The sequence below is a fragment of the Chiloscyllium plagiosum genome, unplaced genomic scaffold (genome assembly GCF_037043375.1).
Source record: "Chiloscyllium plagiosum isolate Xiang-an unplaced genomic scaffold, Cpla_swu_hap1 HiC_scaffold_8, whole genome shotgun sequence".
Lineage (NCBI taxonomy): Eukaryota > Metazoa > Chordata > Chondrichthyes > Orectolobiformes > Hemiscylliidae > Chiloscyllium > Chiloscyllium plagiosum.
This window is the reverse complement of record NW_028270146.1, coordinates 90,737,857-90,762,107: the sequence shown is the minus strand read 5'-3', so window position 1 is coordinate 90,762,107 and position 24,251 is coordinate 90,737,857. Positions and strand designations below refer to the sequence as shown.

The window sequence follows — 24,251 nt, the reverse complement described above, 5'->3', positions numbered from 1 at the left end:
CAGATGTGCCAGACCTGCTGAGTTTCTCCAATCCTGATGAAAGATTCTGATCTGAAACAGACTTCTCAGCTCCTCAGATGCTGCTTGACTTGTTATACTTTTCCAGCTCCACACCTTATCAACTCTGACTTTCCAGCATCAGCAGTCCTCACTATCTCCAAGTCACTGTTTGTTTTTACCAAAACGCAATACCTCACATTGATCCAAATTAAACCACATCTTCCACTGCTCAGCCCACTGGATCAAGATCCCTTTGAAATCTTAGATAACCTTCTTCCCTGCCGACTATCATCAGCAATTTTCCTGTTATCCATAAAACTTACTAACCATGCTTCTGATAATCTCAGCTCAAGCATTTTTATAAATGACAAACAACAGTGGACCCAGCACTAATTCCTATGGAACACCACTGGTCACAGGCCTCTAGTCTGAAAAGCAACCCTCCACCACCACCCTCTGTCTCCTAACGTCAAGCGAATTTTGTATCCAACTGGCATGCTCCCCCTGAATTCCATGTGAGCTAACTTTACTAACCAGTCTACCATCTTGTCCAAGTCTTTACTGAAGTCCACGTAGACAACATCTACCACTCTGCCTTCATCTATCATTTTGGTTACATCCTTAATAAAAAAAACTCCATCAAGTTTGAGAGATGCAATTTCCCACGCACAAAGCCTCTTCCAAGGTTGGTGTGGGCTTGACAGGTTGAACGGCCTGCTTCCACACTGTAGGGATTCTATGATCCCCTCTCCCCAGATGCTGCCAGACCTTTGAGTTTCTCCAGCATTCTCTGCATTGGTTTCAGATTTCCAGCACTATTGAGTTGTTATTAAGGGAATTTGAATTCTGGTCTGGGCAAGCCACCTTCTCAGCACACACGTAACGTCAAGTAAAATACACTTACCCTTGTTGTTGAGCAAGCTGTTCATGAAAAAGGCTCAAATCAAATTGGACATGGAACAGAATTGCTTTTGGGTAGTCAGTAAACTTATACAATCCGGACATTATAGTATTTCTTTAGAGACTTAATGTCTCTAATCAAACTACTGGGTTGTTTGACAGGAAACAAGAGTTTAAAGGACAGAAGTCTAATTATCTTATAATCGGATTGGCTGCATCCCCATCCATCTTTACACAGGTTAGCAATCCTAACAAAAGGCACAGGAGTAAGGTACAATGAGTACTCTAAACTTACAGAAGAGATCAGCACTGATTACAATGTAAAGGGGCTAGTAGCTCAGTTGGCTGGATGACTGGTTTGCGATGCAGAATGATGCCAACCGTGTGGGTTCGATTAGATTAGATTCCCTACAGTTTGGAAACAGGCCCTTCGGCTGAACAGGTCCATAATGACCCTCTGAAGAGTAACCCACCCAGACCCGTTTCCCTCCAACTAATGCACCTAACACTAAGGGCAATTTAGCATGGCCAATTCACCTGACCTGCACATCTTTGGACCGTGGGAGGAAACCCACGCAGACACTGGGAGAACGTGCAAACTCCACGCAGACAGTTGTCCGAGGCAGTGATCGAACCTGGGTACCTGGCGCTGTGAGGCAGCAGTGCTAACCACTGTGCCACCTCCAATTCCTGCTCCAGCTGAGGTTTACCATGAAGGACTCTCCTTCTCAACCTCTCCCTTCACCTAAGGCATGGTGACCCTCAGGTTAAACCACCTAAAGCCACAGACGATCCTCAGGGATTGTGGCGACTTTATCTTATAAGTAAAATGGGAAGACATCATCATAGTATGTCTCCAAATCTCAAGAGACTTTGTCAAAGTTGGAGCAATGGATTGAAGACCTGAGACAAGGTAAAAAATCATTTTAACCATGCACTTTGTAGAAATGGGGGCAATTAAATACATGTTAAATAATATATAGTAAAGAACAACAGAATCGCTGAAATAAAGATAGATCATCAAAGCTTTTCATCCTGCACTCATAAGGACAATTTGCAAGAAATACCAACGGGTAATCAATCTTTATAGTGTATAAGCTTTGTCTATCACTTGCTGCTTATGCTATTCATATGTAAGTAGCCTTGTTTGGTGGCTTCACCAGGCTGACATCTCATTTTTAGGCCTGCCTAGTGCTGTACCTGGCATGTCCTCATGCACTCTCCATTGAACCAGAGTTGATCCACTAGCTTGGTGGTAATGGTCGAGTGGGGGATATGCCGGGCCACAAGGTTACATATTATGCTGGAGTACAATGCTGCTACTGTTGTTAGACCATAAGACGTAGGAGTGGACGTAAGGCCATTCAGCCCATCAAGTCCACTCCGCCACTCAATCATGGCTGATGGACATTTCAATGCCACTTACCTGCACTCACCCCGTATCCTTTAATTCCTTGCGAGATTAAGAATTATCAATATACAGCGCCTCATGAATGTCCAGTCTTGAGTTGCTCAATCTGTTTGAAGTCTGTCCCATTTAGCATGGTGATAGTGCCACACAACATGATGGAGGACATTCTTAATGTGAAGGCAGGACTTCAACCCCACAAGGATTGTGCGATAGTCACTCTTACTAATACTATCATGGATAGATACAGCTGCAGCCGGCAGATCAAGTACGGTCAAGTACGTTTTTCCCCTCTTGTTGGTTGCCGCAGCTATATCTTTTAAAGCCCAACCAGCTGCCAAGCCATTCTTGGTAATGGACATTGAACTCCCCCACCCAGAGTACACTCTGCGGTAACTCCAAGTGTTGTTTGACATGGAGGAGTACTGATTTATCAGTGAAGGGAGGGTGGTTGCATGGTCATCAGAAGAAGGGTTCAGGGTCCATGTTTAACCTGAAGCTATGGGATGGGATCTGGTGTCAATGTTGACAACTCTCAGGGCAACTCCTTCCCAACTGTATACCACTGTGTCACATCTCTACTGGGTCTGTCCTGCCGGGGAGACAGGAAATATCCAGGGATGGTGATGCTGGTGTCTGGGACATTGTCCATAAGGAATGATTCCATGAGTATAACGGGCCAATGTTTTTAACCAGACAGCTCTCCCAAGTTTGGCACTAGATGTTACTGCACTTTGTGCCACTGTCACTTCTGGTGCTTAAGTCGATATCAAGTGGTGTGTCCGGTTTCACTTCTTGGAGACTTCGCAACAATCGACCAACTGAGTGGCTTGCTGGGTCAATTCAGAGCCAGAGCCATGGGTCTGCATTTACATGTAGGCCAGACCAGGTAAGGATGGCAGATTTCCTTCCCAGAAGGACATTAGTGAACCAGATAGATTTTTCCAACAATCGACAATAGCTTCACGGTCATCAGAAGATTCTTAATTCCAGATTTTTAAAAACAAATTGAATTCAGGTTCCATTGTCTGCCAGAGAGGAATTCAAACCCAAGTCCTCCAGTCATTAGCTGAATTTCTGGATGAATGGTCTCGTGATAATAACACTAGGCTATCACTTCCAAATTAATTAGAATCATACAGCATGGAAACAGATCCTTCGGTCCAACCAGTCCACGTCGAACATAATCCCAAACCAACCTAGTCCCACCTGCCTGCTCCTGGCCCATATCCCTCCAAATCTTTGCTATCCATTCCTGATGAAGGGCTTATGTCCAAAACGTCTATTCCCCTCCTCCTCGGATGCTGCCTGACCTGCTGTGCTTTTCCAGTACCACACTCTCCACTCTGATCTCCAGCATCTGCAGTCCTCACTTTCTCCTACTCATGTCTATTGTCAAGCTTTATTTAAAATTTTAAACTTTGACAAGTTGTCTTTGGTTGGTAAAGGCATGATCTTGGGAAATACAGCAGAGAATGCCTTTTTGGTGGAGTTCAAACCAGGTGCAGTATGCTCACATGATCCTTTTACCTGCAAAGAACAGGGCCCTGTGCATTGATATATGTAGCTTTCAGCATATGCATATGTGCCACACTACAAACCTGACTGACAATCTCCATTGGTTGCAGTTCAATTCTTCACATATTTAGAATTACTTAGCAAATATTGTCCCCGTGTGAAACTACATCAAATGCTGGAAACTGCACTGAGTTTTGCAAATCTGAGCTGACTGGTAACAGCCAGTACCCAGCCTGCTGCAAAAAGCTGAAAGGATATGTTACTTTACAGATTCTGTCCACCTTTGGAATACACAGTGTAAATATTTAGCATCACACTGGCACTGAAATTCATATAACACATTTCTTATCAAAGGTGATAGGATGAAAGTCTTCTTTGGTTTGACTGCTGAACCCAGTTGTGACGAGTACCACTTACATTGCTGCATGGTAGCAACATGAACTCCATGTGTCACTCAAATCTTTGAGATATCTTATGCTTTCCATTACGGAGGTAGTCTGGGCTCTTTTCAGGCATGTATGTGATGTCTTTAGGTCAGTATATGAGTTTGCACGATATTCAGTAAGTAGTGCAGCAGTATAACAGGTTCTCCGCTGCACTGGTATTCTTTCAAAATGTCCTGATGAGTACAAGACAAAAAGCTTCAACACAACATCTCTTTTCAGCAATATTCAAGCTCTGCACGACCAAACCACAATGGGAGAAAGAGTAACAGTGGTTAAGGTAATGGAAAAATGAATACGAGTGAACTGGGAGCACTGGCCAAATTGCTAACTGACAATGGGGTAATTTTCCCATGATTAATTTAAGGATATGGGAGAAAACATAAATGTTGTGCTAACAAATACAATAAGAGTGTGGAATAAATCACATAGTCATAGATAGGCTGCTTCATGTAATCCTAGACGACCAACCTATTTATAAACCAACTTTTACTGTGGCATGGATCACCTATATGAATAACTCACTGCATTTAGTTGGGGGGCAATAGTTTGTATCAACTGTCTTTTGGGAAAATCCATGAATTCCTTCAGTAATGAGTGATCATCCCTAGCTTGAGAAGGGATTACCATTAGCTCCACTTTTTCTGAGCACTGCATGCAGGGAGAAAGGCCACACATTAAGTTTCAGAGAGAAGTCTGAGAGTCTAACAAAAAGCAGAAATAATTTTTAATCTGGAAACATGGTATGTTACAAAAGAAAAGGGCAGACATAGCGGAAAGGTCGAGGTAAGGTCGTCGATAGTAATGAGAAGACAATCATTTTACAGTGGGGCAATCAAATTATTGGTGTGCAGAACAATTGGGAAGTTTGCTTGGACCTTTAAACAGATAGTGGATTCAGATTAGATCCAATACTAGTTATGACATATTGAAACGGAGCACTCTGATTAAACATGGCGTCGTTGACAGAGCCTTGAGAGTAAATGAAATGTTCAAAAGAACTAGCTTCAAGTAAACTGCAGACTCAAATTTCAAGACTTGGGTGACCCAGGAAATATAAAGCTAACCCTGTTTAGACATGTCAACTTTCCAGATGGTTATTCACATCCAGAGTGCTTATCACAACATTGGAGTTGAAGAACCCCAAAGATTATCTGGCATGCCATAAAAATAAAAGGGGTTGTTAAAAATACAATGGCTTCTAGAATATTGGTATCAATAGAACTTGTCGATACAGGGCTATATTCATCCAATAGCTTCAGTGAAATCCAAGGAAAGCTTGCCCATAGAATGTTACCGTTATTTTCTCTTTGGAACAATGTACATTTGACATGGGATGTTGCTAAAACTGAAGGTTGAGGATTGACCTTATTAGCATGAAGGAACTGTTGGAAAAGAAAACAGATTTCCAAAATAAAAAGTGGGTTCATGCAAGTCATCAGCTATCAGGCTGATTCACTGAGAAAAGGTGATTACTCCAATAAAACATTGGAGATCCTCAAAGAGGGACACCTGGTGATAGGAGGAGTTATAACATGAAAATAAATCAATTCTTGTTTGGGTCACTTATGGTTAACCATGTTATAATTTTCTTAAGTTTTAAAAAAAAGGATGAATATTGAAAGTTGATCCCATTATATGGAATATGAAGGCAGAAAAGAATTTTGTCACTGATCAGTGGTACAATAAAGGTAAGATACAGAAAACAAATCATTTTAATTTTGATTAAGTTTGATCAAAGATTGTTTTCTGTGTCTTCAAACATTTTGCTTGAAGAGGAGTAATCTGTTAGTACAAGTAATTAAACACATTATGGGGTTAATGGTTTAATTAATTAATGGACTGGGTGTATTTAAAAAGGAAAGGATATGGAATTGGTGGTTGGAAGGAGCTTTAAGACTGAGTAGTTAATAAACTCTAAATAAAAAACAAAAGAACTGCAGATGCTGTAAATCAGAAACAAAAACACAAGTTGTTGGAAAAGCTCAGCAAGTCTGGCAGCATCTGTGAAGAAAAATCAAAGTTAATGTTTCAGGTTCTGAGAAAGGGTTACCAGACCTAAAAAAAGATAACTTTTCTTGCTCTTCACAGACGCTAACAGACCTGCTGAGTTTTCCCAGCAACTGCTGTTTTTGTTTCAGTTAATTAACTCAATCCACAAAAAAAGTGTCTTGATTTCTGTCTCACTGACTGGATCTGGATTGACGTGCAAGTCATTGGAATTTGACATTATTGCCAAACTGCTGCCTTATTACTGTGCCTTTGAGTTCCTGTCAGACTTGGCTAGCTGCCCAGTGAAATAGTCGCTCTGCACTAGAGAGGTTTTGTTGGCTAAGTTCCCAAATCCACTTTGGCCTCGATCTGGTGCCAATGGAAGGTTTATCACTTTCTCTCTTGTACCTTCTATTAAGAAAGCGAAGGCAAATTCCTGTGGCTGTCACAGGTCTGTACTCTCAGTCTGATACCCATGCTGCCTGTCTCGGGCTGATTTATTCAGGTGCTTTTGTGCTAGTTCCCTTATACGCACCTCTCCACTAAACCAGCCTCAATGATTACCTGACATGCTCATGGGATCTTCCACCACAAAAGGAGCTTATTCAACCTTTTGTGCTAGCTTTTGAGGGGGTGTTCTAATTCAATCAGGGCTGTGTATTTTCCCCATTTCAAACAGTTATCAAATTTATTTGTGAAATTTACTTGCTTTCAGGCAGCGTGCTCCAAATCATCATAAGTCTGTGACAAACAATTCTCCCCTTGCTCTGGTTTTCCTTCTGACAATATTAAATCTGTATCCTCCACTTCGTGGAACTCTTGCCAGTGGGCAGAGTTTCTCAGTACCGCAGCCTCGACACCCTTTCAAATTAGAACATCTCTTGTAAACCAGGGTAAGGATGAGTTCCTGGGGGCAACTAAAACCTTCTGGGCAGAAAGGCTAGGCCAATACCTGCTGGCACAGCACCACAACAATGACGCACCCTGGAAAGAAAAGGCTTTGCTTTTGTGCTCTTCATTTCCCAGCCTCGGGGGTTCCCAGAGCTCCTTAAGGCCAATGAAGCGTAGGCACTGTTTATAAAGCAGGAAATTCGGCACCAGCACTGCAAGATCCCACAAAGCAATAAAATGACCAGATAACCTGGTTGAAGCATAAATATCCACAAAACCAGTTTGAATATCCCCACTCTTCTTCCACATCCTCTTAAGCCGAACTGATAAAACCGGAGTTTATGCAAAAAAAAATCGTCTCTCCAACAGAGCAGCTCTTTCTCAGTATAGTACAGACAGGGCTGGCTTAAATGACATGTTGAAGCATCTCAAGTGTGAACTGAACCCATAACTCTCGGAATCACTGATGGGAGTGCACTACCCATTGAGCGATGATACCTCTTCCTCATATAGAGCAAGAGATGTGTAGTCCTGGGAGAACGGGAACCTTCTCCCATGGGCGGCACGGTGGCACAGTGGTTAGCACTGCTGCCTCACAGCGCCAGAGACCCGGGTTCAATTCCCGACTCAGGCGACTGTCTGTGTGGAGTTTGCACATTCTCCCCGTGTCTGCATGGGTTTCCTCCGGGTGCTCCGGTTTCCTCCCACAGTCCAAAAGATGTGCAAGTCAGGTGAATTGGCCATGCTAAATTGCCCGTAGTGTTAGGTAAGAAGAGGTAAATGTAGGGGTATGGGTGGGTTGCGCTTCGGCGGGTCGGTGTGGACTTGTTGGGCCGAAGGGCCTGTTTCCATACTGTAAGCAATCTAATTCTCCTGCAGTCCAGTAACATCAACCTCCAGGCAAAGTTGTTGAAAACTAATCTGAAAAGGAAATAGGATGGCTACTTAGGGGAAAATAAATTTTCCCAGGGCAGCACAGTGGTTAGCACTGCTGCCTCACAGTGCCAGGGACCCAGGTTTCATTCCGCCCTCAGGAAATTGTCTGTGTGCATTTTGTCTGGGTGGCCCGGTTTCCTCCCACAGTCCAAAGACGTGCAGGTTAAAAAGATTGGCCATGCTAAATTGTCCGTAGTGTCCAGGGATTTGTGGGTTAGGTGGATTAGACAAGGGAAATACAGGGACAAATACGTGGATAGGAAAAGTTTAGAAGGATGTGGACTAAGTGCCGGGAAATAGGGTTAACATGGAGGGACATCTTGGTCGACATGGACCAGTTTGGACCAAAGGGCCTGTCTCCGAGCTGTAGGACTCTATGGATGGGGTATGGAGAGAAGTCTGGGTGAGCTGCTCTTCGTAGGGTTGGCGCAGACTTGATGGACTGAATGGCCTCTTTTATACTGTCGGGAATCTATGAAATTTGCAAGTTACAAGGATAAAAAGGGGGAAATGGGACCTACTGTTCATTCTACAGAGAGACAGCATACCATCATCCAAATTAGTGGTAATTGCCCTTCAGCTCCATTGTGCCATTTAATATGATCACGTCTGATCTGATTGTGGCTTCAACTCCCACCTTCGCTTGATAACCATAGATTCGTGATTGGCAAAAGGAGTCATCTGTCTTAAAAATAAGTGGTGACCCTGCCTCCACAGCTCTCTATGGAAGTGTGCTCTAAAGACCTACAATCCTCAGAAAATATTTCTCATCTCTCTCTCTCTCTCTCTCTTGAATGGGAGACTCCTTACTATTAAACCATGTCACACAGTCTCCCCTCCCCCCAAAAAAAAATCCCAAAGAACTGTAGATGCTGGAATTCCGAAACAAAAATACAGAAATTGCTGGAAAAACCTCAGCAGTTTTACACTAGTTCTGAAGGAGGATCTGTGGACCCTAAAACATTAACTCTTTTTTCTTCCCATGGCTACTACCAGACCTGCTGAGAGAATTTCCAGAAATTTCTGGTTTTGTCCCAGAGTTCTGGGCTGTCCCAGAAAGGGAAACATCGCTGAAGCAACCATCTAGTCAGGACCTTATATGTTTCAGTAAAGATCACCTCAATATTCTAAGCTCCAAAAGAATACAGCCCCAACCTGTGCAATGTTTCCTGGTCAGACCCACTACTAATCCCAGGTACCAGTCAAGCGAAACCACTCTGAACTCTTTCTAATGCTCTTATTTATTTAAAGGAGACCAAAACTGCATATAGTACTTCAGATGTGGTCCCATCAACACCCCCACACAGTTGTAGCAAAATTGCAAAAATGCAATATTTAATTTAATTTCCTAATAACACAAACTTCCTATGATTCTTGTTCCAGATCTCTCAGTGTCTCAAGAGTTCTGCAATCCTTTTCCAATTCAATAATCTGTTGTTTTCTATTCTGTGCATGGACTCAATAGGTCAAACAGCCTCTTTCTGTGCCATTTATGCCTGTGTTAATTGCAGAAGAGCACTCCCATTTGCTACCTATTCTGAGGGGGTTTCTTAGTATTCAGGAGCAAATCTGAAAATGTCAGATACAAAAGTATTATTTGCTTCTTTGACCAGCTTTTAATAAAAATACGACAGGCAGCAGCTCATTTCAGATCAAACAGATAACACCTGCGTAAAATCCATGAACAACAAGGTGTTGCGTAACGAACACCAAGGGAGAAATATCGAGCAGGAACTGGGCCTCCAAATCTCAGGACAGGTCTTCCAATGCAGCTCGCTGCCTGATTGAGGCAGATATTAAAAAATGACAGCTGGACTGCCCTTAGCCAGGTAAGCCGAATGGGCATTGTGCCGAGAGTGACTGGAGACCCTGAGGCAACAAATTACTGTCCCACCAGGCTCTGTTTGCAAGCAGTCACGAATGTGTAAGGAAATGTTAGCTTGTCAAACATGAAAAGTGGAGTCTGCAAATCAGTTCTCTGACTTGGAGGAGCCAGAAATTATCAAAACTTAGACGACTAAGCAAAGTTACACCGCATAGCCTTCTGGAAAACTTACAAACATGACCCAAGTCTTTTAAACCTATCATCAGGAAAATTTGATTTTTTTTTTAAACCACGACTGGGCATGCCTCCATTGCCTGGAATGTGTGTAGTAGCGAGCGCAAAAAAAAAGGATAAGACATAGGAACACAAGTAGGCCATTTGGCCCTTCAAGCCTGCTCCTTCATTCAACAGGATCATGACTGATCTGACGCTCCTCACATCCGCTTTACAGGCGGAGAGTATTTCATACCCAAGATGATGTTAGTGTCCTAAAAGTCACTGAAACCTGCTTTCACTGTTAAAACTAGTCTGAAACAGGTGCTGCTTTGAGCACCTGACATGAGCCCTTCTTTCAAAATGGCACCCGCTACATCACTGATATTAATGGCTGCATTGAGATTTCCAGTCCTAATGTGAGCCCACTGCAACTTTGTTACATGTAAGAGTGAGGTTAAAATCGACCCCTGTCCTCCCTAGTAAAACACCAATGACACCCCAACCCAATGTGAGTTTTACTTCAAAGCCAAATTAGTGGTGGTAGGTCATCAGCCAATACTCCATGAACTGCTCAAATCCAATTGATACCAGATCCCCATAGCTGAGGAGGCTTTCAGTTGTTCAATCCCAATAGCGACTCATGTTTGCCAATGTGCACTTGAAGTCACCTCATGACCCTATCATAGAATCCCTACAATGTGGAAACAGTCCATAGAGTCCACACTGACCCTCCGAAGAGCATCCCGCAACCCCCCCACCCCCCAACACTATCCCTGCAACCCTGTGTTTCCCATGGTCTATAGCCTGCACATCCCTGGACACCAATCCACCTCCCGTCTCTGACCACCTCAGCCTCCCGCTGACTTTGCCGTCACTTGTCCAAAGTGTTCATCACCATGGAGCACTTCCCTTAGTTGATTACACCTCATAACCCAGTGAGATGATTTTTGTCTGTCACTGCATCTCCACCCCTCCTCCTCCCCCCCCCTTTCCAATATTTGCATTTTTCTTGGAAAGTGTTCGCAAAATGTGGAGCATTGCTGGTAAAAACAGCATTTGTTGCCCATCTCTAATTACCCTCGAAGGAATTGTTGGCATAACTCAAAACAAATGAAAATGCGTTGAAAAATAAATTAATTTTTGTTTTGTTAAGAAGGCGCCTATGATTTTTCTCCAGATGGAGATGAACCTAATATTCCTGAAGACTCCTGGAAGTCCTGTAGATTAGCTATCCTTCGTAGATACTGATGCACCTCCCAATCTCTTCCCCCCCCCCCCCCCCCCCCACTACTTTACTTGTGGAGCTGGCTAGGCCTAGCATACATTTTGACAAAATTGAGGCCCAGTTCAAATGTACAATTACAATCTCACCCAACTTGAACCACTTCAATATGTATGCAATCCATCATGGGAAGAAATATAAAGCTCCAACTAATTTTACAAAAGACAAAAAAGAACCCACAGCCAGCCAAAGGCTGGACAATATCAAATTTGATATCCTCTGCGGTAAGGCACCTTGCTTGAGGGGGGTTTCCTGGGGTTTGTGGATGATTTGCATCTCTCTGGGGCACCAGTTCACCACGTTGTGTTAATGTTTAAACACGGATGTCTGGAACAGTCTGACAGCTCAGAATTCACTTCAACCACAGGCAGCTCCACCCCACTGCAACCCCAATGGTTGCTACTCACCAAGGGGTTCTATGGACCCTGGCAGTTCCCCCACCCTCTTAAATCAATCCCATTGTGTTTGTGTCTTTGCAAATGCATGGAGGTCACCACAGTATCACAAGGATTCACAGTTCATGGTTAAGACAAGGAACATTTGCTGCTCTTGCTCATGTACCTCTCAGTATGCCGACCTGCTTTTATTTCAGTCATTGACTCCTCACTCAAGTCAACTGTGGCTCATGAAAAGCACTGTCGCGCCTCTGAGTCAAAAGGTAATAGGTTCAAATCTTACTCCAGAGACTGTAATTCAGGGTAAAATTGCCAGTGGAGTACCAGGAAAACATTGCACTGCCAGAGGTAACGTATTTCAGATGTGGCTCGGAGTTGGATGTGCATGATCTCGAGGCACTGCTGTGAAGAAAAGCAGTGTCATGCTGACCAATGTCCATCTTGCTACCAACCGCTAAAATAGATTCTAGGCATTATCACAATGTGGGATCTTGCTTTGTACAAACCACCTGCTACATTTTATCATATGACTTCAGCGACACTTCACTGACTGAAGCTTTTCGGTCGACCAACAAATATGGACCTTCCATTTCTTTGCTGGGCTTCTCCAAAGGCTGAGTCAGTGTTCCAGGACTGGCAAGCTATTGTTGATAGTTAGTGTAACATGAATGTAATGTACCAAAAACTATGAGACATATTTAGCTCTTCATAGGAGGAGACATTTCTCCCACTGCTGAGTAGATTCACTCCAAACTTTTAAATCACAGAGTAAAACCATTCTCTTAACACACATCTCTCCTCCATTTTAGAAAAACATGGAAAATATCAGCCCAGAAGAGGCCATTTGGCCCATTGTAACTGTGCTGGCTATGTTCAAGGTCCTCTTTTTTTAAAAAATTCATTCTTGGGATGAAGACATCGCTGGATAGGTTAGCATTTATTGTCCATCCCAATAAAAGTAGTTGAGAGTCAATAATATTACTGTGGATCCAGAATCACATGTAGGCCAGGTCAGGTAAAGATGGTAGTTTCCTTCCCTCAAGGGCATTAGTGAACTAGAAAGGTTTTTCCAACAATTGATATTGGATTCATGGTCATCAATAGACTCCCAACTCCCAGATTTTTTTAAAAACTGAATTCAAATTCCATATCTACCATAGTAGGATTTGAACCTTGGTCCGCAGAACATTAACAGGATGGATTACCAGTTTGGATTAGCAGGCTAGTGATAATACCACCAGGTCATTGCCTCCCCCCCTTGCATTGATCTACCATTTTCAGGGATATTTCTGAGCCACCAGGGGTGACTCTCGGGGCTGCTGCAACAATGTGGATCGGCAGGTGTCAGAAAAAGGAAATTGGACGAAGAACACAACAGTCAGGAGAGGTTTGTGGACAGTAGCCTTGACAGGGAATACTCTGGGACAGTTGTAGGAAGATGCAGTACGAGAGGTATTTGGTCCATTCCATTTGGGTCAACCTTAGAAGGAACTACACCACTCTTACCTGTTCTTCGCCCATATTCACTCTCCAGCATCTATCCAATGACACTTTGTAAGTTGTTATTGAACCTGTCTGCACCACCCTTTCAAGCGTTGCATTTCAATTACAACTCACTGCATATAAAGAAAACCTCTCCACGCTTTCAAAATATTTAACTTGTGTCTATTTTGCTGTTTACCAACTTTCCGGTCGGTGAACACAGTTTCCCCTTCCTTATTCTATCAAAACCTTCATCGTTTAGAATGCCTCTTCCAAATCTTTCCTTAGCCTACACAGAGGGAGAATAAAACCAGATTCTCAATCCTCTCAACAAGTTCGCAAAATCTCCTCTGCGCCCTCTCCAAGGTGCATTCCTGTCCGACGTACTGTATCGCTCTCTATATAATGAAGTCTTTGTTTAAACAAGGTCCAAAGGGCATTGCCAATCTAAACTACTAGGCTGTGTTACTGATGCAAACTAATAACCTCAACAGAATATAGTAAATGCCACTGCCTTCAAGCATTTGCACAATTTTTGAGAAATCAGATAGAGTTAAAAGAATCAATCAGTCTTACTACAGCTTTTTATATCAAAGATCAGGTTATGCCTTTTTCTGAAGGGTAAATACCAACACTATGGAGAGTATTCAAGAAAACTTTAATCATAGTAACAGAACACATATCTCATGATAAAACAAAGTCAGTGACAATGGATATCAGCTTTAAAGTGATCTTCTGGACTTGAAAGTGATCTTAGAAATTTCCAAAAGTACTCATTGTCTGGTTCAAGCCTGAGCAGGAAGTAATCCCCACATAGATATGGGGTCAGGGTCTAGCTGTTTGTCATGGTGGTGCTCCTGCCTGAGTCAGAGACATGGGTTCTAGTCCAGCTCCAAGCCTAGAGACCCAGTGCCCACAGTCTCACTTGACACTCCAATGCAGTACACAGAGGGAAAGCTACACTGTCAGAGGGGCCATCTTCAGGGGAGATATTTAACTGATTTTAAATATTTTACCAATATTTAACCAAATGGACTCAAGAGACCAACTTAGTATTTGAAAGAAATGCAAGAGAGTTCCCCTGGGTCCTGGCTCATACATAACCTTCAAAGAACATGACAGATTATCTGGCTATCGTTTATAGCTAGCTGTTAAAAGAATCATACACTGGTGATGGGCAGTATGGTGGCTCAGTGGTTAGCACTGCTGCCTCACAGCACCAAGGTCCCAGGTTCGATTTCAGCCTCGGGCAACTGTCTATGTGGAGTTTGCACATTCTCCCAGTGTCTGCGTGGGTTTCCTCCGGGTGCTCCGGTTTCCTCCCACATTCCAAAGATGTGCAGGTCAGGTGAATTGGCCGTGCCAAATTGTCCATAGTTGTTAGGTGCATTAGTCAGAGGGGAGGGGGGGGGTTACGCTGCAAAGGGTCGGTGTGGACTTGTTGGGCTAAACGGCCCGTTTCCACACTGTGGGAAATCTAATCAAATTAATTATTTCAAGTATACTTAAATTGGCTGTAAAGAAATGTGTTATATTAAGGCACACTCTTGTTCTCTTCATTGTTGTAACGACTGAGTTACCCACAGAATATTGATGCAATCTCACCTTCCCCCATTAGTTTTGATTTAAGACCCCTGACACATGGGCAAACAGAACAGTGACAAAAGCTGGATTAAAGCTTAATTCTAGGTATATAAAATGTTTGGATGGTGTGCAAAAAATGAACAGAGAAATACCCAACTGGGTAATTATACATCTTGTCCTCCTCAATTTGAGAAGAATCAGAAGGGGTTTAATCCATCGGAAATCTCTACAATGGGAAGGAACAGGAAGTAATTTGATCCATTCAGTGAAAGTGGGAACTTTGGAATTAAAGCAAGGAGAAGTGAATGGGTGAAGGTTTGATCCATTAGAATGCCAGGCTGAGCATGCAGAACTCCTGATGCAGCTGAGTCCAAGAGAACTGCCTGAAAAAAAAAGGAAACTTCCAGAACCAATGGAAAAGTCCTTTGAAGTCAGAGACTTCAGTCTCACTTAAGCTTGATGGTGACCTCGGAAAATTTGCAGGATAAACAAATCTGCTCTAGCTCGTACGTAACTAAGACCTCTCCCCCACTCAAAAAACATATGCCTCCAACACAATGGGCAGCATGGTGGCACAGTGGTTAGCACTGCTGCCTCACAGCATCAGAGACCTGGGTTCAATTCCAGCCTCAGGCGACTGACTGTGTGAAGTTTGCACATTCTCCCCATGTCTGCGTGGGTTTCCTCCAGGTGCTCCGGTTTCCTCCCACAGTCCAAAGACGTGCAGGTTAGGAGAATGGGCCATGCTAAATTGCCCGTAGAGTTAGGTGAAGGAGTAAACGTAGCGGAATGGGTCTGGGTGGGTTGCATTTCGGCGGGTCGGTGTGGACTTGTTAGGCCTGTTTCCACACTAAGTAATCTAATCTAATCTAAAAAAAAACCCTTGCAGTTGACACCTAACCACTTCACTTACCCTATATAATCACTCAGTAGCTGTCAATGTGTCTGCTGGACATTTAAACTGCAGAAAGTGACACTCCACTGAGTCCTGAAGGGCTTATGCCCGAAACGTCGATTCTCCTGCTCCTTGGATGCTGCCTCACCTGCTGCGCTTTTCCAGCAACACATTTTTCAACTCCACTGAGTGTAAAAGCTTCAATTTATTGCTTATTTGTGGCTGGGTTTGTGAATTCCTGGACAGGTTTGCAAAGGTCGGCCCTGTCTGGGAAACTTCATGCAGAAACCATCTAAAAAGGTAAATGCTTCTAAAGAAGATTCATATTGGACTCAAAATGTTAACTTTGTTTCTCTCTCCACTGAATCTGCCAAACTTGCTGAGTTTCTACAGTACTTTTTGCTCTTTGATCAGATCTCCAGAATCAACAGTACTTTGCTTTTTATTAAAGATGAGGTGAAAAAGTCAATCAGGGACAGAAATAGAGTTTCTATAAATCCCAAAACAGCCAACCTCAAAATCCCTATGATTTCAGTAAATGAAAAGATGGGTGCTTGGAATCTTGCAACATACCCAGTCACAAGTGGTAACATTCCCCTAAGGTGCAGTTAAAACGTAGATTGTATTAGAGCAGAAAGTTATGGAGCTGTACCCTGCAAAGCTACATACTAAGGACTTACTGTTCTCCCTATACACTCAAGACTTTGTGGCCGAATTCCATCCTAACTCCAGTTGCAAGTTGCTGATGACAGACCTCAAACAATGACAAGACAGAATACAGGAAAGAGATAAGAGTGCTCAGCGGCCTGGTGCAAAGATAACAATCTCTTCCTCAACGTCAGCAAAATGAAAGAGCTGGTCATTGACTTCAGGAAGCAAAATAAAGAGAAAGCCCCTGCCTGCACTAACAGTACTGAGGTGGAGATGACCAAAAGCATCAAGTAATGGTCACCGACAATTTGTCCTGGTCTACTCACATTAATGTTATGGTCAAGAAAGCACAACATCGCCTCTACCTCCTCAGGAAGCTAACAAGATTCGACATGGCCAGAAAGACTCGTACCAATTTTCATAGATGCACCATAGTAAGCATTCTATCCAGATGCGTCATGGCTTGATATGCTCTGCCCAAGACCGTAAGGAACTACAGAGTTGTGAACACAGTCCAGCCCAAGCCAACCTTTCATCCACTGACTCCATCTATACTTCACACTGCCTTGGAAAGGCAGCCAACATGATCAAAGACCCGTCCTATCCCGGTTATACTCTCTTCCAACCTCTTCTCTCAGACTGAAGAAGATACAAAAACTTAAACACATATCAAAAAATTCAAGAATGACTTATTCCCTGTTGTTAATAAGCTTTTGAATGGAACTCTCAAATTTTAAATTTAATGTTGACTTCACTCTTTGTGCACCTTCTCTGCAGCTGTACCATTGTATTCCTCGCTTTGTTCTATTACCGTAATGCATTTTGTATGGTGTGATCTGCCTCCACTGCACACAAACAAAACGTTTCATAGTACCTAGGTAGATGCGACAATAATAAATCAAACCAAAATGAGAATGTGAAGAATCGCTGGTTACAGACCTATCACCAGGGATGGAGTAAGGAGTATAATCCGAGCTGGTGACCCGAGTATTACACAAAGTTTGTATTGACACACCAATGAAATTTGTTGTTTCAGGTTTGGTACTTTTCTCATACAGTGTTGGTCCTGTTATGACCAAGATGGAAGGAGTCTTTCTTTAGTCCCACTACTCCAAGAAATACCTTGTTAAAAGGAAATGTTCAACTCTCCCTTTACTGACATATTTATAAAGAAAATCTAGTTATCCACAAAATTAATAGATGTGAAGTTCCTGAAACAATCCATACAAAGCTGCTCCCAATGTGACAGACACTATGTCCATACTTGTTGGCTGTCACAGTAATGTCAGTGCATAGAAAGTGCTCCAGGAACAGAAAGTACTGGAGCTATATTGTCCACAAGCTCTTAATAGGTCTTCCCACAAACAAATCTGGGTTCAGATCTCCAGCTGCAATTGTAAATAACATTTGAACAAATTTAATGCTAGTCACCATTCAGCATCAATTCACATTACAGAGGCTCACACCCACACATCAACAAAAGAATAATTAGATCACAAATGAGTCAAAATTTCATGCTGGTAACTCTGGATTAGCTGAACTTGTACAAGCTTGTCAGACGTCATTATAAATATTTCCAGAGTTAATTCCGGGCAAACATTTTTAATGCCTTTTGCAAGGTCAGGGTGTTGTAAGTTGTGAACAAATCGGTTAACAAAGACATTTTTCACATGTTCTCTGTTTCCACCTTACACTTCTTTTGACAAACTAGGTTACATGGTACTCTCTCGCTGTCTCAAAACTTCCCTTGGCATTAAGTCAGTATTTGATCAAGTTTGCCATTGAAAAACCCTAGCAAGCTGGTGTCAACTGGAATCACAGGGAAGCCTCTCCACTAACTGGAGTCATACCTGGCACAACGAAAGACCGTTGTGATTGTTAAAGATTCAGACCATCAATGCTGGACTTTCTCAGAGTACAGTCCTTGACCCAACCACCTTCAGCTGCTTCATCATTGACCGTACCTCCATCCTGAGATTGAAATTCTATTCTAACTCCATCTACAAGCTTGCTGTTGTAGGCCAGATTGCAAACAATGATGAGACAAAATACAGGAAAGAGATATAGAGTTCACTGATAATTGCATAATCTTCAACATCATTCTCAACTATAATCTTCAACATCATTCTCAACTCCTAAGACAAACAGGCAGTTTGTGTCCATTTATATCAAGAACTGGATAACATTTAGGCTCGGACTAACGTGTGACAAGTAACTTCTGCACCATAGAATTACTAGGCAATGACCATCTTGAATAAGCTGAAATCTAACCATCACCTCTCGACATTCAATGGCATCACAATCACCGAAACCTCCACTACCACCTTCCTGGGAGGCTACCATTGACCAAACACTGAACTGGACCAGCTATATAAATACAGTGGCGACAAGAGCAGATCAGAGGCTGGGAATAATGTAGAGTAACTCACTATCCACATCCTAGGCCAGGATTGAGATCGGGAATCTTCAGAGTGCGGTGGAATACTTCCCACTCAGCTGACAAGTTCAGCTCCAACAACAGCTTGACACCATTCTGGACAAAGGATCCCACTTGAGTGCCGGCCCATCACCACTTCAACATTAACTCCTTTTATCAATGATGCACAGTGGCATAGTGTGTGTGTATCACCTTCAAGATTCACTGTCGTAACTCACCAAGATTCCTCCGACAGCATCTTCCAAACTGTGACCTCTATCACCCAGAAACGAAGAGGACTATCATCTACAAACATCACAAACCATCCTGACTTGGAAGTGTACCAGCATTCCTTCACAAAACCCTGGAACACCCTTCTTAACAGCACTGCGGGTGTCCTTACAATGCAGTGGTTGAAGACGACAGCTCACTGCTACATTCTCTGGGGCAGTTAGGAACAGAAAGAAAATGCTTGCCTAGCCAGACATGCCCACATGCCATGAAGGAGGATAAAGTAAACTAAAAAAATTAATGGACAGATCCCTTGGGATTGGAGTCATCAGGATTTCACTGTTGCACACCCAGATTTCCAAAAGGCATTCAATAGGGTTAGCACACATGCCAAGATCTCATGGAGTTGGTGATTATATATTAGCATGATTAGAGGACTGCATAACAGACATGGAGCAGTGTGGGCATAACATGGCATTTTCGAGTTTGAAGACAGTGCTGCAAGATTCAGCTATTCACAATTTCTATTAATGACTTAGACGTAGAGACAGCCAGTAGTGTATCTAAATTTGTTGATGGTTATGAAGCAGTGTGGAAAAGACACACAGGAGCTGCAATAACAATCAATAGATTATAGAGAGTGGGCAATAAGATGGTGGATGGTGTATAAAGTGACACAATGGTGTAAAACTCTGACTCCAATCAGCCACAGTATGGAAAAGAAGATACTTAAGAGGTGTGCAACATACAATCACTCAGAAATTACATCAAATGGTACTCAGAAACAAGGCTTGAACCAAGCTATAAGGGAACTACACCAGCAGAAACTCAACCCAGACACTTGTACAGAGAATCATATTCACAAAGGAAAGAAAGTTGAGGTAAAGCAACAGGAGTCCCAGCATTAACAACTACAGAGCCATAGGGTGAACTCTTCTTGTAGGATGTGACACGCCTACAGCAAGAATTCAACTCCCTTGATGGTGCAGGTCTGCAGGAAGAAATTTGTGACTTGGATTTTAAATGCAGAGAAACTAATTTTAAGTTGGCTACCTCAGCAACATATTGATCCTTTCCCATCCTAGGCCAGGATTGAGCTCAGGAATCTTCAGACCATCATATATTAAACTTTAGGGTTTGGAAAATTGCAAGCATTAGACCTCCCATATTCCCATCAGGACAGATACAAGTTAGTTACAACGAAAAAGATACATGGTTCTCGTTGTAAGGCAGATGCAGAGAAATTGCTTCTGCCTTTGAAGAATTCAACACACAGACAAAGGGACAGATCATTTGTGGTGAGAGTGTGGGTGGAATTACTTCAAACGAATTGTATACCTTGAGAATTCTCTACACCAGAGGTTTGTGAATCCTCTATTGCTGAATAGATTTAAGGCAGAGATAGACCAAATTGTTGATCTCTCTCTCTCTTTCTGAGGAACAATAGGAGCAGCCAGAAAGGAAACCCAAGATTAACCGTGACCATATTGGATGGTGGAGCAAGGTCAATGGACCGAATGGTCTACTCCTGCTCATTTTTGTAAGAGCACAAGATCACAAACAAAGAATAAAACTGTCCAGGTCACCAAGCAATAATGCCATTGATTCCTTTATGTCTGCCTGAGGGGATAGAAAAGACGTGAACCCAAGCCTTTACAATCCTGAGGTAAGAGTGTGAAGATTGAGCTAGGAAGATAGCTTGCTAGAGTGTTTGAAGAAATCTTTCACAATGGCCTGACTGAAACAAACACTGACCAATTTGAACTGGAATCCTTTGAGGGATCCTTCGGTTTTGTGTTGAGGGGGTTTGAGACACATTTGAATTTTACAGCACTGAGGTGGCCTTTCAGCCCATTCGGTCATCTCAGTTCATTGGAAGAATAACGCCATTAGTCTTTACCATGACCAGCCCCAACTTTTCCCAATAACAAAGAAACTTGCTTTCCAAGTAAGATGCCACTGTTAACCACAACCTATCTCCTGATACATTTTGGGTTTTATCATCCTGATTTGTTTATAAAATTCTAACCTCATTGACATTGAGTTCGGTGAAATTAAACAGAGAAAGGCAACCACACACCCACCTCAACAATGCTCCGCAGGTCCTGCACATACATCCGCTCGGTTTCAATTATCTCCATGACCACCCTGTCCACGTACGACAGCTTGGGGTTGGGGGCCATGGCCCTGGTCGCTATGGGAGACAAAGGGACCTGGTGGTAGCTGCCATCGGGGCTCCTGCGGTTCTGAATGTTGTTGTTGTTGTTGCACACTCGGTCAGCCTTCAGTGCCCGCAGATGGGGCGTCAACTCCACCTGGATGCACTCCTCCCCTGGGGGCCCAGCCTCTGGGGTCTGGGTGCCCGGGGGAGGGGTCCCAGCGGCACCGCGCCAATCCGGCAGGGAGCCCGATGAGCCGACACTCACCGGGCGCTCGTTGTCCGAGCAGTCTGTGTTGACTGACATGGAGCTGGTGGAGGTGGTGACTGTGGACATCCTGTCATGGCTGCTCAGAGAAGAGGCAGAAGAAGTCCTCGGAGATTCTGGAAGAGGTGAGAAAGACAAAAGGAGGGCATTTTATAGTTCCGCATTCACATATGGTTTTAGACATTAGAGAGAGCAATCAGAGAGATACTCCATTTTACAGGCAGTCTGGGAGTGCATGAACAGGCCATAGATTATGTTAAATATATGATCATTAGCAAACCTCAAAGCTTTATGCCAATCACACAATACAACAATTACCACACTTCAGAAGTACCTACACTAGTTGTAAAATTCTTTAGAACATCCTGTGGTCACGGGAGGCGCCATCGAAATGAGAGGCTTGCTCATTCGGTCTTTTCTTCCCTAGCACTTCCTAGCCAAGTCTGTACTTTCTGAAGTGTCGTCACATTTCTAAAAGGTAGGAAACAAGACAGCCAATTCGCACTGAAAGCGGCAACAATGACACTGCAGCCTGTGATTTAAGTGACAAAGTTTGGGGGGGATAAATGCTGGCCATCTTCTCCTAGTTGTGTCATGAGGTGGTCTATAAACAGCTGAGAGATGTGGATTTGGTTTAATGCATCATTCAAAAAGATGGTACTTCCAGTAGTACAGGCCTCTGTCAATATTACACTAGGGACTTCCGGCCTACAGAAAGGCCTCAACTCTGCGGGATCGGACTCTGCCTCAGTGCTCCCCGAGCCACAGAAAACATGGAATAAAGTTGAACAAAAAGAACAAAAGAAAGGAAAAGGAGGCCTTTATTAAACCAGGTAGACTGTTGATAATCAGGTACGGCGACGGGTGTCAATCCCCTTGTCTCTGACTTGGAAACACGTCCTTCATTAAAGTCTTTGCAGTGATCTCCTTAACACGTTTTTCTGGTGTTCCAGTTAGGAGGATTACTTGGGGATTACAGTGGAGGGGGGAGGGGAAACGCAGAGGGAAACAACCTCTCAACAAGCCATACAGACTGAGCCATAATAATCATCTCCATCCAGCTCGGAGGTTTCTGACCAGATTCTATTTTTGCCCCTTTTGCCTACCCAAGTGAATCTGAAAACTCCTATGGATGATTAGGGAAGTTAACTCAAGAATTCTAAATCGATGCTTAACACTCAATCTATACATACACTTAGATGATCTTGCTATTATCCTCTTGCAAAAATTACCAGACTCTTTTTGACAGTAGCAAGGATACACCTCACAAGCACTTTGCTGGCTTTTCCAGTGTCCAGTGGCAATGAAATGCCCCATGTAAATGCCAATCTTTTTATTTCAGAGCTTCATTAGTACTTTCTTGCAGAGGGGTTGTGGAGAAGGCCATTCGGCCCCTCAATTGTGTTGTACTATTCGGTTAGATTATTCCTGATATGTATTTCATGCCTGGCTTGCGTTGTCTCAGGGAAATCTACCAATCAGTTTTCAATGGATAGCCCGTACCTTCCCCTCACTGCTCCAGCTCCCAACCTCAATGGTGGTGGGAAGAGAGGTTGGAGTGGTCCAGATTTCCACCAACCTTTTTGTCTGAAAAAGTGTTTCCTGACATACCAATCAGCAGGAGGCAGCAGGGAAACCTGCCACACAAATTGACAGGGAGGGGAAAAGGAAACAGGTGAGGGATATAAACAAAGTGAGCAAACCCTGGAACTGATTCTAAAAAGAGTTGGGGAGTGCACAGGCTCAGCTAAGGGACTGAGCATTTGGGCTGGTCACGAGAGCTCTTCCTTCAGAGCCATGAATCTTTGGGATTCTTCATCCTAGAAGGCTTTATGTGCTCCACTGTTGGAGATATTCGAGGCTGGGACTCAAAAATGTTTGATTTCTCGGAGCCATTATAATGGACCAGACCAGACCCCTCAAAGCATTTCAAGAAGATAACCCAGACCCTAATTGCTAGTTGTTTTAAGGTGTAGAGTGGGTATTCTAGGAGAGATGCTGCTGATCAAACCACTTAATTTTAACCAAAGCAGAATTTATTTACAAAATTACTGAATGAAACACAATCAACAGAAAGCAGAATATAGAATACCTTAACCCCTCCAAAACCCAACAGATCATCCCAACTTAATGATGCTTTTCCAAATACTAGCAACAATCCCCATAAACATCCCTTGGCAGAAAAGGTCAAATCAAACACGGTCTTACAGGATGGGAGTCAGAGAGAGAGTACCAGCCTGGACCTGCTTCTTTGGATCCAGCAGCTTTTTCCACACCACTACTAAAAAACCAAACCAAACCAAACCAGACCAGACCAGAGAAAAGCTGAGCTGGGAGAACTGGCTACTCTCTCTTCATTGTACAAGTGCTTTTTTTAAAACTTGAAAGCATTCTGCCTGAGGCAGTATCTGATGGTTGTTATCAAATTGGTCCTAAAACCCTTCAACCCCAGACTTTTCAGAGTCTGGGTGTTTTACAACCTCTCTGAAAAAAATACCAAGGACAGCATAACCTTGTTAAAGGAGCAGCTGCGTCACAGCATCTAGCGAGCACGTGGAGAAACGAAATTGAAACTGAAGACCAGCTAAGATCATACTGGATGGTAGGGCAGTGTTCGAAGGGCCAGTGATTCCCTACCACTCTGATTCCTTATGCTCTGATTCAAGTGGCAAGCAAACAAGGGTTTGATTATGATTGACACTAAGAAGCCACAATGGCTGGCAATGTTCCCATGTGTCCTCCTTCCAATCAAGCCCCTAT

General features: G+C 43.2%; 1 protein-coding gene across 3 annotated transcripts in view; it reads right to left on the bottom strand.

Annotated features, from left to right (window-relative positions):
* plekhg3 (pleckstrin homology and RhoGEF domain containing G3) overlaps positions 1 to 24,251 on the bottom strand; it is a 197,201-nt gene that overhangs the window by 55,191 nt on the left and 117,759 nt on the right. For all 3 annotated transcript variants that reach the window (XM_087990097.1, XM_087990098.1, XM_087990099.1), the window contains one exon: positions 21,150 to 21,607. In XM_087990097.1, the coding sequence (XP_087846223.1) occupies positions 21,150 to 21,607 (458 nt within the window). The remainder of the gene's footprint in view (positions 1 to 21,149; positions 21,608 to 24,251) is intronic.